Genomic DNA, 18,365 nt, shown 5'->3' on the forward strand with positions numbered 1-18,365 from the left:
TTGTCACGACCACCATCTCAGCTACCCTGGCTCCCTGTGCTGTTCCAGTCCCACAGACCTTTGACGTTATGCCCGCTGTCCTGGCACTCACCTCCGCTGCTGATGCCAATGCCAACTGTCTACATTCTGTCACTCTATCACCCGGGCTCCGTGTCCATCAGCCGGGTGGCAGCTGTGGTGTACAGTCTTTTGGCGTGCTAGCTCCGGGTAGTGTGAGGCACGATCCACCATGATGGTGTCAGTGTCATTCTAGGCCTCAGGCTGGGAAGCGCCGTCTGCAGCGCCTCCGCGTATGTTCTCCGCCGGCTGGTTTCTGTTGCCACAACAGGCGGCAGCAATCTTTCTGGTTTCCACAGCTGGCACTCCGTGTAGCTGACTCAGAGCAACCGCTTAACAATCTACCTCAACCTGCCTTAAAAATTTCCAAGCCGTTCCAGAGTGACCTCCCCAGTGTGTTGCTATCTTCAACAAGCAGCCGGCGTCTGACCGGTAATTCAAGCCACCGCAACCTGGGTGAGTGTTTGCACTGTGTCCTGACTTCTGGGATTCCCGGCAGTACAGCAAACTTCCATCCGCACTGTTTGCTGGAGACGGACGGCTCGCCCCCTGTGAAACATCTCAACAGCGGGTTGTCAACAGGCGGCGACCGCTGACAGGGGTGCTGGAGCTGTCTGTTGAATATACACAGCACAACTGAATATTTCTCTCGGCTGTTCAAATTTCAAAGGATCTGAGGTCGGTTACTCATTGATAAATACTCTGAGTAAGCCACTGACATTTATAATTCCCCAAATCCATTTAAGGATCAATTTAAAGGACAATCAGCTGTCTATTACAGCCCTTGAAATTGTCAATAGGAGTGTGTGCGAATATATCGATTCTTTTTACTTTTTTGTATTTTTATGAGCTTATATTGTCTGTACAATTTTATTGTGTGTTATTTTATATTAATAAATTTGTATTGAATTCATCCAACTGTGGCGCTCTCTAGATATACTATTGTAAAGCGCAACGGAATCTGCTGCGCTATATAAGAAACTGTAAATAAATAAATAATAAATATATGCGAATTATCGCTTATATCTTGTCTTTCTACCTATCTTTTGATGGCCTACACATGTAGCGATGTCAGGAAATTTTCTGAGCGATGTTACTACATCGCTCAGAAAATGCCCCTACATTGCTTCTTGTGCTTCTTGTGTAGGGGCATAGCGATAGCGATGCGCTGTCCTGCACATCGCTATTGCCCCAGTTATTAATATCCAGCATGCAGGATAAATCCAGTTAATCACTGGAGTTGCTGGGATCAGCGCCAATGTTCTCAGTAGAGAACATTGGCCCTGACAGATCACTCAGCACACAGCGCTTGCACATTGTTGTGTTTTGAGCTCACTGCTGAGCATTCGGAGCGATCTAGGATCACTCAAACAGCTCAGCAGGGTCGCTACATGTGTAGGGCCCAATACACACAGTTATAAAGTATGTTTGTAAATGAAAATGTGTTAATACTGTAATTGAATGTTATCAGTTGTTTATATAATTTAACCCTTTCTTCCTACATCATACATGCAATCTTTCTTGATTAGAATATCCTAATGAGTTTAAACATATACCATAACTCTGTGTTTCATATGCATGCATTATTATTATTATTATTATGCATTATTAATTATCATATGGTGTGAAATTATTAAAATAGTACATTTGCTTTTTGAATATGAGATTGATAATATATGGAGAGGAGAACAAAGTCCTCAGAGGTGGTAGAGGCAAATACAGTAGAACAATTTAAACATGCTTGGGATAGGCATATTGACATCCTTACAAAAAATAAGGATAAAATATGGTTTGAGGTAACATGTTTAAAAAAAGGGGCAGACTAGATGGGCCAAGTGGTTCTTATCTGCAGTCAAATTCTATGTTTCTATGACTTTGAGACTGAGGTTGGAACGTGAGCATCATCCCCTAATTGTGGGCGCTTTTCCTGTTCTTTTTATATTTAGTTTTCTGTAGAGCCTGTATGTCGTCCATGTTGATACTAATCTGCATCTTAGCCTCAGTCAGCCGCTCTGAAAGGTGATCAATCTGCTCTGTAATGTCAAATACTGCTTTCTGCAGCAGGGGGGCCATAGAGGCTTGAATAGCATTCACTAAATCACCATGATTAAAGTATGGCATGCCCGATGTGCCCAGAGTATCAGGGGTACCTGGATGTTTGATGAAAGTGTCTGTGATCGGTTTCTTTGCTGCTGGTGTTCCTGAGGCGGTGTCCGCGGCCGGAACCATATTGTGTGTTCCACACGCTGTTTCTCCGGGCGCTGTTGCTGGGCTGTGGGGGCCTGTTTAGCGGCAGATTGCGGCTCCAGGAACTTGTCCATGTCTGCAGCAGGTCGCCGGGGGGAGCGGTAGTGGGATCTATGATCGGTCGACAGGGTTACAACGGAGTGGAGCTGGGTGAGTGACAGAGCTGTAAGGAAGCTCTGCTCACTCCTCCATGCCACACCCGGAAGTCCCCCAGTAATCCTGAGATTATATAAGATATTTCACTAGAGTCATAGAATATACAAAAAGCTAAAAAAAAAGAGAAAAATAGGCCACATACTTATACATTGTTGAATTCCATATTTTCATTGAGCCCTTTTGGAACTAATACCACACAAAAATATAAGAGGGTTCCCTGGGCGCTTTGTAATGAATAAGACTCCCTTTTCACCTGGTTATGAGATGGAAGTACCCAAAAAAAGAAAAAAAAAAAAACACACCTTGTATGATTTTTGCTGGTTGAGTGAAACTTTAACATTAAAGATCAGACTCATACCAGAAACAAATGTCTACACAGGCAGTAAACAACAGTGCTTGTTGAGAGACAATTCATCACAAAGGAATCAATTCACTTGTTTTCTCAAAGTTCACTCAAAGAGATGATGAGATGGTAATATCATGGTGCAATACAATTGAATAAAACATGAGCAAGATAAAATACACAGCTATTTCATCAGCAGACTCTCACCATTTGAAACTGTCCACAACGAATGCAGACAATAAAAGCAGTAGTTGTAATAATCATACAGGCGTCCCTGGAATCCTCATCAATGGTTGAAACTCTTCAGAAAGATACTTTTATGTATCGAAACCGGTCGGCTGCTAACAGAGGAGGTTTCCATGGACTTTTACCCATTGATGGCGACCACTGCCCTAAAGTCAGAGATACATTTAGGAGTTAATAATGATTCTTTATTCATCTCACATGCTTCATTCAATGCTCTTTCTAATATACATAATGGATAGCCTAGTTCTTTTAAGGCTTCTGTGAGATTATTTGCCTGATATAGAAACTGTTCTGAAGTAGAGCAGTTTATTTTTATTCTCCTGTATTGACTCTTAAGTATATTGTCCAACCTTGGCTTGTAATGACTACTATTATAATGTAAGTAGTTATTACAGTCTACCTCGTTCTTAAATGTTGAGGTAATGATAATATAATCTTTTATCTTGAGGGCACCATGAAGGAAGGTAATTTGGGACTTATGTGATGGGTTGGTGAATGTGAAACTAACATTATTTTTTTAGTCTCATGCCATTGTGGAGACCAATACGCTGGGAGAACTACTAGATCACTCAATGTCAGATTCCTGGTACACAGGCAAAGAAATATGCTCACATAGGGGTTTATTCTAGTTCATTCTTTCTGACAAAATCCTTCTTAGATGGACAAAACCATGTGCACTGCAGGGGGGCAGATGTAACATGTGCAGAGAGAATTAGATTTGGGTGAGTTATTTTGTTTCTGTGCAGGGAAAATACTGACTGCATGATTTTACACTTCAATATAGATCTCACTTTGAAGAAAAACCCCACCCAAATCTAATTCTCTCTGCACAAGTTACATCTGCCCCACCCGCAGTGCACAATGGTTTTGTCCATCTAAGAAGGATTTTGTCAGAAAGAATGGACTAGAATAACCCCCATAGTCTTTCAACACATATAAAAAAATGCCCTATTGGTAATTTAAAAAAGTGAGAATTCAGGCAATTGAATTGATAAAGTCCACTCAAAGAGGTGGCGATACGTATAACCTCCTATGCAGGCGAGAGGCCTATTGGATTTTTGCCATGGGCACGCTAGTTCCAAAAGGGCTCAATGAAAATCTGTAATTCAACAATGTATAAGCATGTCGGCTATTTTTCTCTTTTTTTTTACTTTTTGTATATACAATGACTAGTGAGATATCTTAGAGGTAAAGAATAATCACATGTTATAGATAATTGATTATATATATATATATATATATATATATATATATATATTCTGGTCGACGTTTCAACCCTCTAGGGGAATTTGTCAAGACATCAAATATATCATCATAGGCACAGCAAACAGGAGAAGTAGTACTGACACATGCTTCATGCTTTCTATATATACACCACTGGTTGCCATAACACATTACACCTGTCTCAACGCCAATCTCTCTGAATCATGTATCTAAATGCTTTTTCCATGTTGTGGTATCATCTATAATATATACAGGAGGTAGATCAAATAATAAACTTCATAGTAATGTAATAAACAGAGGGGAAACTTACTTTATTTCAGCCAACATTCACATATGCAGGGTCCAAACCCGGACTTCTGATTTGTGACACGCAGAACCAGCTGTATACGTTCCAGCGGCTTCACGTAATAAGGCATCTAAGGTCTAAGCAGACATCCTGTTGGTGGTGCACATCATGCATTCCACTCTTACCCGGATATGTGTAATCGGCGCTTGATCAATACACAGTAACTCTCATGCGCTCCAGTGACTCATAGTTCTGGGGCGCACGGCGCACTATCTATGTCACCCAGCCACATATTTCAAAAGTCTCCCCCTTGTTATTACTTCTTAGTGCTTCATAGGAATAGATTATATTGATCTACTTAAAGTGCTATCGTGCATCGTTTATCAATGTGCAATATAGGCAGCATGTTTTTTGTTAAAAATACACATATATACAAAATACCAAAAATGAAAGGAAACATAAATAACAACAACAAATACTACAAGCATGACAGTGGTGGGTCGTAAGAGATCAACCACAGGAAAAAACAAAAAAGGACAAAAATGTAAACAATGAAAATAGACCAGTGGCTATATTCAAAACGGCTATAATGCTGGGTCAATATATAGTATATATATATATATATATATATATATATATATACAGTACACTATGATTGTATATGTGCCTTTATAATTGTATATTCATTTATAATTGTATATTTGCCTTTATACGTATATATATATATGAAGGCAAACAGAGACCCCGATTGCGCTACAAGGGAGCAGCAACTCTATTATACCCCTTTTACACCAAAATCCCTGGTCGGACCCTGGTCTTTGAACACGGGAGTTTCCAGGGTTGGACCCAGCATCATACCCCATTTACACAGCACTGTGACCCAGGTCGGACCCAGGTCTGCGCCGTTTACACTGAACCTGGGTCAGCCCTGCTTTTCCCTATGGATGACATTAAATATGTCCATTTTAGGACTGATAAACTGCTATCCAACTTTCCCTCAATGATTTAAAATAAAAATTAAAAGACATAAAAAGTTAGCTTTTTTGTTGGTTTGTTTATTTAGTAAAATATTTTTCAAAAAGTTTTATTCAGTGCTCAAGCTCACATAGCGGTATAAGGGGTAGATTTACTATAGCGGCGCTATAACACTCCCTGCTTCACCTCATTAGCGAGGCGAAGCAGAAGGGGACACCGACAAGATCTACTAAGATCTTGCTGCCGAAGCGGGGGAGCACTAACTCCCCCTCCGCCGATGTCCCCTCCAGCTGACAGCGCGTCAGTTAACATTGAAGCGCTGTCTCCTTACCCCCGGCCGGCTGGACTGCACATGCGCGGGATCTCGCTACTCACGCGAGATCCCAGCGCAGCTCAGAGCCAGCAGCAGGGACAGCGCTGTCTCTGCTGTGGGCATAGGACATCGCCGCCTGCAGCTGTCAAAGTCAATACACACACAGCCGCCGATAAAGTACCCGGCCAGCAGGTGTGATAGATCAGGGGAAGCGCTATCCCCTCCCTTAAGGCACGGGGATAGTGCATATTCCCCTGATCGCCAGATAATAAATCAACCCCTAAAAGTGCAGAATCACCCATGTGCTCTCCCCAGCCCTTTCCCCTGCAGCAGCAGACCGAGTCTCCCATGTGCTCCCCCCATCCTATGATTTAAGCTAGGATTATGAAATCTGAGAAGAAATACTAGCAGGTAATTAGAAGGATCGAGTAAAACTGATATCCGACAATAAGAGTTCTCACACAATTTATTCCAACCCCTGACTATTCTCACTTATACAAAAGATTTTAAATTTCAGTCCCATCCATTTCCCCTTCCCTTTCTTTCTTCTTTTTTAGTTTTTCACCATTTTAGCACTTTTTTCATAACTCACGTCTTGCACTTACACAGTTTTTTAAAAAAAAATTTCCCCTTCCCTGTCCTTCATTGATTTATTTACTCATTGAATTATGTATGTGTGCATGTGTGTCCATGTACATATAAATGCATGCACATTCATGTATACACATGTGAATTTATTATGATATTACATAAAACTCACAGAACACGATTAAAATTAATAAAATTAATTTTATTATTCACCATATGCATTTATTCACCTCACTTGTTGCTTTATTTACACAATAATAGCTCTGAATATTATCAGAGATCCACTAATGAGCACTCTTGATATGTCATTCCCTGCTGCCAACAATGTACATGAGTAACATATCTAAAAACTCAGTATAAACTTTAGTGGTGATCCCCTTACATAATTGAATATTTATCAAAAATCAAGCAACCACTTCTCCAGTATGATTCCCGCCTGTCCTATTCTATTTATTAGCATACAGAATTAATACCTATCCTTCATTAGTAATGCTGTACTTATACAATACATGTAAGCAGATGGCATATTTCATCTCTCATTAATTATGTCCCTATGCAAATATATTGCATGATAAGACAGTAAATAACATAATACAAGATATAGCCCAGGTGCACAGTGAAGAGAAACATTTCCTGCAATTTCTTTAAAACAAGATTTAAAAATATCTAAAGAAACTCTTCCCGTTTTTCTGTCATTCAGCCTTTTATTATGTAAACAATTCAGTGGAAATCAAACACATATAATTGAAATAATATCACACGAGTGCAAGATAGTTATTAAATTCTTTACTTCTCCATTCTCTCCTTGTTCCGCAATAGTGTTTGATCCTTTATTGTTTCCCTACAGACACACATAAAGTAAGGCAGGGGTTAATAAATCTGCCGACGGAGTAGATGGGGAGGATTTCCCTAAACCTATGAGAGAAAAAGCGACAACCAATCCAGAATTAATAGACACAATGACACACCCTTACCTGCACTCATGAATATGCAGGAGGGGGCAGGTATTTAAGGGGCTTCCGGGCAGCCACCTGGTTGGTCCTGATGAAGCTGGTGCAGGCGACACGCGCGTCGACCAGACACTCTCAGAGTGTGTAAACTCCCAATATCCCTTCCCCACTGAAATGTATATTATAAATGTTTAGAGGGCGCACGGTATCCGCTGTACAGAGGCAGTGAGAGGCATCAAGCCGGAGACGTGGGTTCAGACCCTGACCACGTACTCAGTGAAGCAGGGTGTACGGAGCACGGAAGTACAGACACCGAGTGCATTCAGTGCACTCAGCCCTGACTATAGTGTGCAGCAACGCAACATACGGATCTGAAAGGGTTTAAGAATTGGAGTGTCACTTTCACTGACCTCGATTCCCCCTCAGACGCCGGCGGGTGCTGACACAGACCAGCAACGAGTGGTCTCACACTGTCAATACTGACAAAGTAAGAGACGCGAAAGTTACCCTTAAAACTGTGATCTCTTGCCTATTATAACACAGATGGTTACCATACAAAGAGAAAGTGATCTCTGATTGAAAAACAAATTTTGAATGACTAACTTTTGAAATTACAATCTATGTATACGCGGCAATAATAAGATGTTATGTGGCATGAACTATGAATAAAATCTCCTATCAGTACTTTTTATGATGCTTGACACCTATCCATTTAATAAAATGTTGATAGACTGTAACCTTTCAATTTTGTAACACTGCCAGTAAAAACATAGTAGCAAAAGCATTCATACTATTTGTGTAGTAACAGTGGACACGCCCTAATTAAGGATACTTAGGGAGTAGACATTGAATATCCCTGTATCTGTACTATTCTCTAGACTAAGTCTGCCCAGCACACCAGAATACTGGGGCGGGGGACGAACGGCATAAGTCCAGACTGCAATAGAGGAGAATTGGTACATCACTGTTCCTTCTACATATTTCCCCCTCTAATGACTCTAAGAGAGGAGTTGAAAACGTAAAACTGATAATAAATAAATGTCACACATCCACTTTGTGATGTAATTTCTTTATAAGGGCGGAGATTGATATGTAACCTCATAAAAGCAATTTACGGTAACTGACGCTGACTAAGATAGCGTGTGATTCACACATAGCACCACTCGTTGACATCTCCACTGCCTCATGAGAGCACTTACCCGTAATAGAATGGTCTTTCACAGAGGGTATTTAGTGACTTACTGCTAGAGGACTTTATTGAATAAAATATAGATCATAACAGTGATACTATACAGCCCTCTGCAGGAGAGCGGATACACAATATAAGACGCCCCAACCGATTTATATAGGGGAACGAATATTGGGGTTCACCATAAGAGGATTATATCCCCTTTTTTAAAAGTTTCCTACTTTTCACGTACCTCCTATGGTCAATGTTTTTATATGTCGCAGTTTTTTTAAAATAAGATACTATTAAAAGTTACATTTTATAATTGTTTTTCTTCAAATATTCCTAGTGCGCCACAAAAATGACAGTTTTTTCTTTCCTGTGAATGTATGCTCCCCCCAGCCCCCCCCCCCAAAAAAAATAATAATAATATAAATGATATTGCATCCAATTAGGATTTCTGTGTGCACTGCCCGTATTTTTCCTGGCTGCTGTCTTTTGCAACTGCAGCACATTGTGGAAAGGCGTCCAGCACTTCTGGTATCCTTTCACCACTACTCGGATGTCCCAACCTGGGTTGGGACCATTTACACCGCCCACGACCAAGGTCCAACCAGTGTTCAACCCTGGTCAGGACCTGGGTAGGAGACCAGTGTTACTGGACCTGGGTTGGCCCCTTTTACACCAACGCTGACCTGGGTCCGACCTGGGTCTAACCTGGGTTATTCCTTGGTGTAAAAGGGGTATTAGTCACCACTGTTAGCGGGAGACAAGAGAAATGTAAACAAAGGAATATATAGAGAGCGCTGATGTATTCCACCACCTGATAGAATTTCTTTTAAATCAATATTTCAAAACATGATACAGTGTTTACAACTACTGGTAATAAAATTGAATCTTTTATTCAAAATTCTTTGCTTTAAAATTCCATTATTGCGTTCATTCACTTCTTTCAAGATGATGACCACCCAACGCGTTTCCTCTTTTAGAAAGACTTCATCTGTTTTTTTTTAACACTGCAGATGGTAGAAATGCCAAACATAAGTCATGCTGAACATCAGTGCTTTTACGCAGTTAATTTCAGAAAGTATTATTAGTACGTACCAAAAATACAGTAATGATACAAACAGTGATGCAATTAACGCTCTTTTTAGAGATTCCACAATCAGTTGAAATATTTGAGACCAAGAAGAGGAGAGCATGTATAGAAGTGAATGACTCATAATACCTACAAAGGTTAAAATGTCCCATCGAACAATGCGTGACCAATGTCTCAAGGGAAATATATCACTCAGTTTTCCAACATCAAACAATTATGGACGGTAGAAAGCCTATAGGGAGCAGGGTGATTTATTTTAAAACAAAACTGTCACAATCCGGGTATACAACAAACTTATTTACCGTTAAGATGCTTGAGAAGACTGGCGCTACGCTCCAGACATGGTTTCCACTTGCGCCATGTCCGCGCTGCCTGCACTGTACAGCATCTGCCATTGCCCACTGCCGTGGACTCAGCGCTTGCGCTTCACACCCTGCCTGTCACTCCCGAGGTTCAGCTTCAGCCTCCTTCGGCTTCCATGCCGCCGCCATTACAATAGCTCAGACCATGTGCCAAAAAAACAAGGTTTCCCACCTTTCCTAGACATGGGAGCAGCCATTTCTTTCCTGTCACATGATCCAGTCTCTGCCAATCCTGGCAATCCTTCAGTCTGTCTCAGTGCCCCGTCTTTCCACTTCCACTGCATCCTATAAATAGGCTGGGTGAACTCAGAGCTGGGCCAGTGCTACTGACCTCATCCTGAGGTTGTTACCTGTTGGTGTGTTCTGTCTTCAATCTGTGTTGCAGGTTCCAGTCCCTGAGGATTCTGCTTCTTCCAGTTCATGTCCTCTCCTGCAAGCAGCTGCCTGGCTTCCACATCGGTGTTCTGTCAAGAAATTCTATCAGGTGGTGGAATACATCAGCACTCTCTCTATATATTCCTTTGTTTTTTATATATATATATATATATATATATATATATATATATATATATATATATATATATATATTTATATTTATATATATAGATCTATGTATTTTTTTATAGTTAGTAATTATTCAAGAGAAATAGCCAGGACTGATAATACGCCTGTTTTAATCACCGGCAGAAAAATATATGTATATACAATTTAATATAATAATATCTAGTAAGCCTTGCACTTTGCTTGAATTATAAAATATTTGAGAAGTATATATAATGTAAAACATTATTGAGAATTGTCCCTTGTGGGATTTGAACCTACACCTTGCATCTTGGAGTAATTGTATGTGAGCATGGATACATCTGTTGCTGCACACTTTTTTGAAGTGCATGTTCAAATGTTTATATATACTTTGAAGGTTTTATTTTAGTGATGCCATGGTTCTATTCAGTTTATGTATCTTATACATTGTTATATATTATTGTATAATGTTTTGTCTATTTATTAAGTATCAATAGACCACACTGGTGAATTCACTTCAAATCACATCTGGTGACTAATTGAGATTAATTGCCAATAAACCCGGATTGGTCATTTGGCTTTTTTAAACCCCACCAGTTTGACCACAGACTAACCTTCTGAAAAGACCACAAGGACCTAAGGTGGAGAAACGCATTGAGAGACTTACTACAAGCCAAAGAGACAGCCCAGAGCTCTCCTCACAACTTTGCCTGACCCTTAGATCCCCCAAGCTGCCTGCTCGCGGCAACACTCACCCGCAGGGCAGATGGTGCCCTCTGACACACAGATCTCTCTTATCGAGTTTGATCAGCTGGACGCAATGCAGACTCTTTGCCCGAATAGTGGCTTATACATCTGGGTCAAGGCTACAGGACGGTGTCCAAGGATCAGTGTGTGTCAATGTTGCCTGTGTTTAAAATATTACAGCACACTTGCAAGCAAAAAAGGTAATTGTGCCTACTTAACTTTAATTGTGGTAGCTGAGAGCACGTTGTTTGGAGAAAACTGATAAAGCGATACAATCAGCGGCATAACATATAGGATAACTTAGACATTAAATTTACTGCAGACTCGACTTATTTTTCGAGAGGAAATATATTTACTCACCAGATTTGCAATAATGACCAGATTGTGGTTCTAAATATTGGTTTTATTTTATAATATATTTTTGATGTTCTAAACATTTTTTATAAATTTGAATACATATTTTAACTCTAAGCACTCTCTTTCTAATTATTCTTTAGTGCTATATATTGGTTACAAGAAAACCAGTTGGAAGCTGCTGTCCTTTTATAATTTAGAGGTTAATGTATATAGAGAGAGGTGTTTTGAAATATAAATATGGGCGCTATTAAAAAAGAGGTTAGTACTCCCCTGAGGCTTCTGGAAACTCCTGATTAGGATCTCCGTGGTATTTTTCCGTTGTGATATATGAAACGAAAAAGAGAAAAAGAGAGAGCCGTGCTCCTCGTGTAATCCTGTTTCAATGTATAAATCACACTATCTTATAATTTAGATGATGGTTATATTCATTAGCCAGTATTTCATGTGTTGGGGTATCTCCCCCTCACAATCACACTCACACAAAAAGTAGATTAAATCGCATATCAAACATCAAATTTCCAGAGTCGTCAGGAGATTCCAATGAGATGGTATAAATCGGGGTTTCCCCCACTGTTATGTACTCACAATAACGTAGATATCAAAGCGCATATAGCAGGTTCTTTCACCTATGGATTTTTCTCCTGATCCAATTAATGAATTCTGGATTCTTGTAACATTAAACAAGTATCCTTTATTAAAACATACAGTTTTAAAAAACAAATTTGGATTTGAGTGAGACTCTAGGGCTGTGTGGAGCCGGTTGGGGCTGGACGGAATGATGTTTTTAAAGAATATGTGGAACAAGTCTTACCGGGGCCCCCTGTTCCTTGTCCACCTCCAGTCCACGTCCTTTTCCGCTCCACCAGCCGTTTGTCTCCTCAAATGTATACAAAGGGAACTCCACCGACGCGTTTCGAACCTCCGTGGTTCTTTTTCAAGGAGTTTTAGAGGTTAATGTGTTGATATAAAATATTATTTATTTATTTGTGTTCTCACTCGGGCCCGATTTTAAAATGTGTTTATTATTGAGTGCTGGGACAGAATCACTGGCCTCTCCTGATGTGAAATTATGGCATAAGTTATATGTACTTATGTATGGAGTCTAAATGGAGTCTAAATGGATGGTCCGAGGGGGATAAAGAAACTGCTTCGAGAGTATAAAACTCTATTTACTAGTGGGTACGGTACACAGCATATTATCCACTTATAGTGCCTCTACACAGGTGGTGGTCCATCTAAAGAAACCTTTACACACAGGGTCTCACAATTAACCTTGTGAGTTCAGTACGAATTTAATCACCAGTTCTGTTCACCTCACTTATCTGTTGAGAATAAGTAATCACCTGACACCAATTTCTGCTATATTTTAATTTTATATATATATATGTTACTGGCAAAGTGTGAAATCCGTCATTCTATAGAATGCCTAGGTAATGTATAGAATGCCCGATGGCTTCAGGCAAACTGTGAAATGATTTGATGTTTTATGCATTGCCTAGGCATTCTATAGAATGCCGGATGACCTGCCGGCAAAGTATATAACAGGCCTAAAACAACCATTTTTCTGCCTTGCACTGCAGCTATTTGTGGGGGTGCTTGGGTTGTTGTTTAATGGTGACGAAGCACGTGAGTGCCGTACGCGTCAATCATTCTCGCAATACAGTGTATTGTTGGTACGACGTTCCACTACCATGCCACGGATATTGCCAGTCCAGTGTATAGTATCCGGCTGAGGTTTCACAGACGCTGGCCCGTCATCTTTCCCCGTGGATTCTAGTGTTACCATGTCGGAAGGGAGTGTCTCTTCTCATCTTGTGCCCTTTTTAACACTTTGCCTAAATGGTACTGGTCATTCTATATAATACCTAGGAATTGTATAGAATGCCTATGAAAAATATGTAAGATCTTGCTCAAAAACTTCCATTTTACAGTTTGCCAAAAACTGTCAGGCATTCTATCCATTACATAGGCATTCTATAGAATACCGGGATTTTACACTTTGCCGGTAACATAAACACCAAATCAAATGATCCACCATCACTCTTCAATTGGAGTCAAGCACAATAATTGGATAATAACTTACAGTATCCAAACAACTTGTTCTTAAGGGAAAAATTGTACTAAAACAAAGCAAGGATGTACGGTAACAATAAATAGAAAGGAATAATAGCACTATTAATAGCATATATAGAAAATAGAAATAATAGATAATGAGGATGATTCATGTTGGCTCAAGATTGCCGAATTCGGTCCTGGGACCAATGTTGCGGGTCTGTGCATGTGTATCAGCAAAAATATGCATACAGTATGTAGACCCGCAGAGCGAACACCTTCAGCGTGGCATTCTCACAGAGAGGGACAGGTAGAAGAGGCAATGGGCTGTCCCATGGGGATGCCCAACATTTCATAGGCACGCCCAAAAAAATGGTGGGTGTGCCCTGAAAAATGCTGGGCATCCCCATGAGAATACTGGCATGTCAAAGCCTGCACAGGGTGGTTAGCTGATGTCACATGAGGTCAGTGCCCATCCCAAATTCAGCCATGTCCATGGCAAAAAAGTCAGTCTACATTGACTTTTATATGCGAATGGGTAAAAACATCATATTTTTCACCCATACACCTGAATGTGAATGGATGTGTCAGCATACACATCCAATCGCATGCAGATGTGGACATTTACATGGTGGCAGGGGGCTGGTGAAAGAATGCAGATTAGAAAGCAGGTCTGAATGAGGCCCAATCCATACTGTAGCACTACATATATGCTGCTGATTGCAGGCAGCATCGATAGAAAACCTTGGGGTTTGCACATTCTACCAATTCTGTCCATTTATGAAGTACAGTACTGTAGGCTAAAATGCAGTAAACTGACTGCCAACATACAGTGTAGTGGGTGAGGCATTTTGTACGTCCAAACATTTTTTACCTTATCATAGTGTGGGCTGGTGCATGTGGTGTCATGCTGTAACATTACACATACTGTAACATTTTGGATTGACAGGGCATCTTTATGGGGTCCCTTGGGACCTGCTAGGTTGCCTTGTTTAAAATTCAGGAGAGAAAGCCTGTGGGCTGTGTAGTGGATACTGTGTCCTAAATACTGTACATGTTACAAACTAACCTTTTTGTGTGCTTTTTCACAGTACCACATCAGCGCCCCCCCAGGCTGTGGTTGAGCCAGCCCGCTCCCTATCCCCTAAGATATGGAGGTCACCAGTCCATCGCCAGCTGATAGGTCCTCTCCGATTGTGGACTCACTTACATTACCAGTGTAATTGTGTGACCAGATTTGCCTTTGATTCTGGTAGTCGAGATCCCAGTGCTGGAAACACGACACCCCTGGAAATGTTTGTGAAAATGGCTCTTATATGCTCGAGCTGGCCTGCTCATACTGTATGACATTCTTGCTATAGCGCAAATCTGTGTTCAACCAGTGTAGTGTAATGAGATGCACAAACAGCAATGCCCTCACACATGTGAAACCTATATCTTTGCTATCTCCATAGTTGTGGGCTTGCATGAAGCCCTGGCTGACACCTGGTAGCCATTTCGTTAACACTCTCTGTGCTCGAGTCTCTAACCTACAGTACAGTACAGATCTGCGGTTTATTGACCTGTCTTGGCATGCAGTTTGCTGGGTATGGGATACACGTGCATCTCATATGCACGCGCACCATATTCTCAGTGAAAGCACTGTGTACAGTACTTGCTTATTTATCACTGTAGCATGTTACACTGTAAATAGTATAATGAGACACACACCTATGTATTTACATTTTTAGAGAAAAAACTCTACTTTGCATTTCAATGGACACTTCACTAATACACAATGTAGATTATTTCACTATACAGTAGCAGCTGTGCATTAGACATCTAATGCATATGCAGAGGTGATTTAAAAAATTTACATCTGGTGGATGATCACTGGTAATGCACACATTTGGTAACGTCATTTGGCAAATGCCAAGATGAGCAACTTATAGCGCTGCGTGAGAATAGGTGCACTGTGGTGACTTTGCGAGCCAAACACCATAGGCATGGTAGATGAGTGTGGCTCCATCTTTATGAGAAAATCCAGCAGCTATTTCCTGTTTCTGTGCCTTGTCTGGTCTATGGCTAGTATATAAAGAACTTGTACTGAGAAAGATCTTACTGTAGATCCTGTAGGGCACAATCTGGGTGTCTCAGTCCCTCACACAGAAGCTTCACTCCAGAGTCCCCCAGAGCATTGAATGCCAGGTTTAGTGTGGTCAGAGAGTGGGGTGTAGTAATAACAGAGCAGAGATCATCACAGCAGGAGGAGGTCAGATCACACCACTGTAACCTGATGGGAGATAATAGATCTGGGTTAAATTAGTCATTTTAATTCTAGTCTCACACTCAGCATGACGCTATCACTAAACATTTCACATTTTCTTTATAATGATTTCCCTCATGCAAAATGGCTATTTCCAAATGAATTGAGCAAAATTCTAAATAATAAAACATTTTAAACAAGCTTAATGCATTAGATATCACAGGTCAGAAACACAAAATTACTCAGAATACTGCAGATCCTATAATTAATAGTGGTGACTGCAAAGTTGAGCTATTTACAGTATTTAACTTTTTCTATCTGATCTCCAATTGCTTACATCATCTGCAGGAGGCATTATCAGGTATAGGATACAACTACTGTATATAAAACCACATAGACATACCTCCCAGCATCCTCTGTGTAACCAAAGTTGTGAGCATGAAGAATGGGCCTGGACTCATGGTAATGCCCATGTTCTTGTAAAGGTCCATACACAATGGGAAATTATGCTGTCATCACTGGGGGGAAAGCCACTCAGTTCATACACACTGAGTGGCTTTCCCTCTTCGTGGCATGCTCATCAGGGGGAGGGGCGGCTTTGCATAGTGCAGCACTATGCAAAGCCGTCCTCAAAGCCACTCATCTGCTGGTAATACCAGAAGATGAGTGGCTTTCCCGGAGATGATGCGGGGAACGTGCATCACTGCTCACCACTCACAATTGCTTTTTTGAGCAGCTTTCAGATCAAAGTCACCCAGTGTGTATGGGCCTTCACTCTGGGCCTGCCTCGCTTTCCCAGAAATGCCTCCATCATGTCTGGCACTGTACGGATGCTGCGAAAATCATCTATTTATCTGTTGCTCTGCTTTGTCTGATTTTGATAAGGATGTGACAATGGGAGAAAGCCAAAGTTGTTAAATTAAGGAAAAATGGAAAAAGTGTATGTGCGCTGTCGGACCGCAGTCTGTTGCACTTAGAGAAATCACAGTTTATCAAGTTTTCTATTCCAGCCTCAGTCAGATGTGGGTTCTTAGCCAGACACATATATAGAAACCACCAAAAGAGAAATACAAACTGTGCTAAAAGGTTTTAATCCAAAAATAAGCATGAAATATGAAAGCAATAAAAATATAAAATAAAATGTAACAAGATAAAACCAATTTCATTCAGAGGTCGCTATGTCTGGCATTGTTATTGTTGTTAACAACTCTGTCTCATATGGCAAAGTGATATATGAAGTCCTTATAGCGCTATTTCATTTATTCATTTTTGCATGCAATAAACTCTGTTAGATGGAATGAACAGATGGTTCAGTGGAGAGTTGTCAGAGGACAGTCCTAATTAACCAGCAAAACTTTATAGTAGAAATTTGTTAGTAACATTCTGTGTTTATAGTGACCACTCCTCTTAGTAGTAGGTAGGAATGCTGGCCTCAGCCAGATTGACAAAAGAACATATGTTCTCAACTTATTGTACTTTTATCCTGACGACATTAAAAAATTTGAAACATTGAAACAGACAGAAGCGTCCGTCTGATTCCTGTTTTATGTCATGAGTGCCGCGCCATCCACACCGATATACTGCTGATCCAGCTGCGGGGGCACCAAATAAGTATTTTATCGTTATTGGGAGTGCCGGACCATATGCACACATTATATATATATATAGATATAGATATAGATATAGATATAGATATAGATATATTGCAAAAAGAGTAGAAAAGACGCACCAATGAGCACAAAGTAACAGAATTTTACTGATCAAATAAAGCTCACGTACACAGGTGTTAAAAGTATAATGCTTGCCAGCCAGATCATAACACCATCACAGCCCGGATACTCCTGTGGGGGATCACCGCTGCTCAGCTTCAGCCGCAGAGACCTCATACCAAGACACTGCACCACTCACACAGGACCAGAGGGGAACGCCGGCTGGAACACAGGTGGAAGGACATCTCCAATGTCGGACCATAGAAGTCACGCCCTAATTCTGTTACTTTGTGCTCATTGGTGCGTCTTTTCTACTCTTTTTGCAAGATTCCCCATGTCTGAATCTATGGCACGATCCTAAAGAAAAAGTCTGCACACACTGGGAGTTGATGTGGAATTATTGACACCTAACACTGAGGACTTTTTGCGCTGGGTATATTCTTTGTATATGTATATATATATATATATATATATATATCTTCTATATAATAAGTTGAAGAGTCTGTGTGCGTGTGTGTGTGTGTGTGTGTGTGCGTGTCCGTCGCATTGCGGACACACCGTGGCACTCAGAGACACCAAATTCAGCAACAAGATACCTCTGGACCCGGTGGTGTGCACGTCGAAGCCCTTTTTGGGAAATTTCACTTAGAAATTTAAAAAACACCAAGTTTTAATTTTCCTTCATTGATGTTCTGGGGAAAAGATCGACGATCTGGGAA

The 18,365-nt window shown here is 40.7% G+C and overlaps 1 protein-coding gene across 2 annotated transcripts in view; it reads right to left on the reverse strand.

The window, feature by feature from the left end:
• LOC146007610 (NACHT, LRR and PYD domains-containing protein 3-like) overlaps nucleotides 1-18,365 on the reverse strand; it is a 133,470-nt gene that overhangs the window by 16,975 nt on the left and 98,130 nt on the right. The window contains exons 11-12 of one of the 2 annotated variants that reach the window (XR_014444366.1): nucleotides 15,794-15,964; nucleotides 3,011-3,195 (exon numbers count right to left, since the gene is read on the reverse strand). Coding sequence is in view for 1 of the 2 variants with exons in the window: in XM_083146091.1 (XP_083002217.1) it covers nucleotides 15,794-15,964 (171 nt within the window). In the remaining variant the exon portion in view is untranslated. The remainder of the gene's footprint in view (nucleotides 1-3,010; nucleotides 3,196-15,793; nucleotides 15,965-18,365) is intronic. The other variant, XM_083146091.1, reaches the window with a different exon arrangement.

Source organism: Crinia signifera, chromosome 6, assembly GCF_055691185.1.
Source record: "Crinia signifera chromosome 6, ASM5569118v1, whole genome shotgun sequence".
Classification (NCBI taxonomy): domain Eukaryota; kingdom Metazoa; phylum Chordata; class Amphibia; order Anura; family Myobatrachidae; genus Crinia; species Crinia signifera.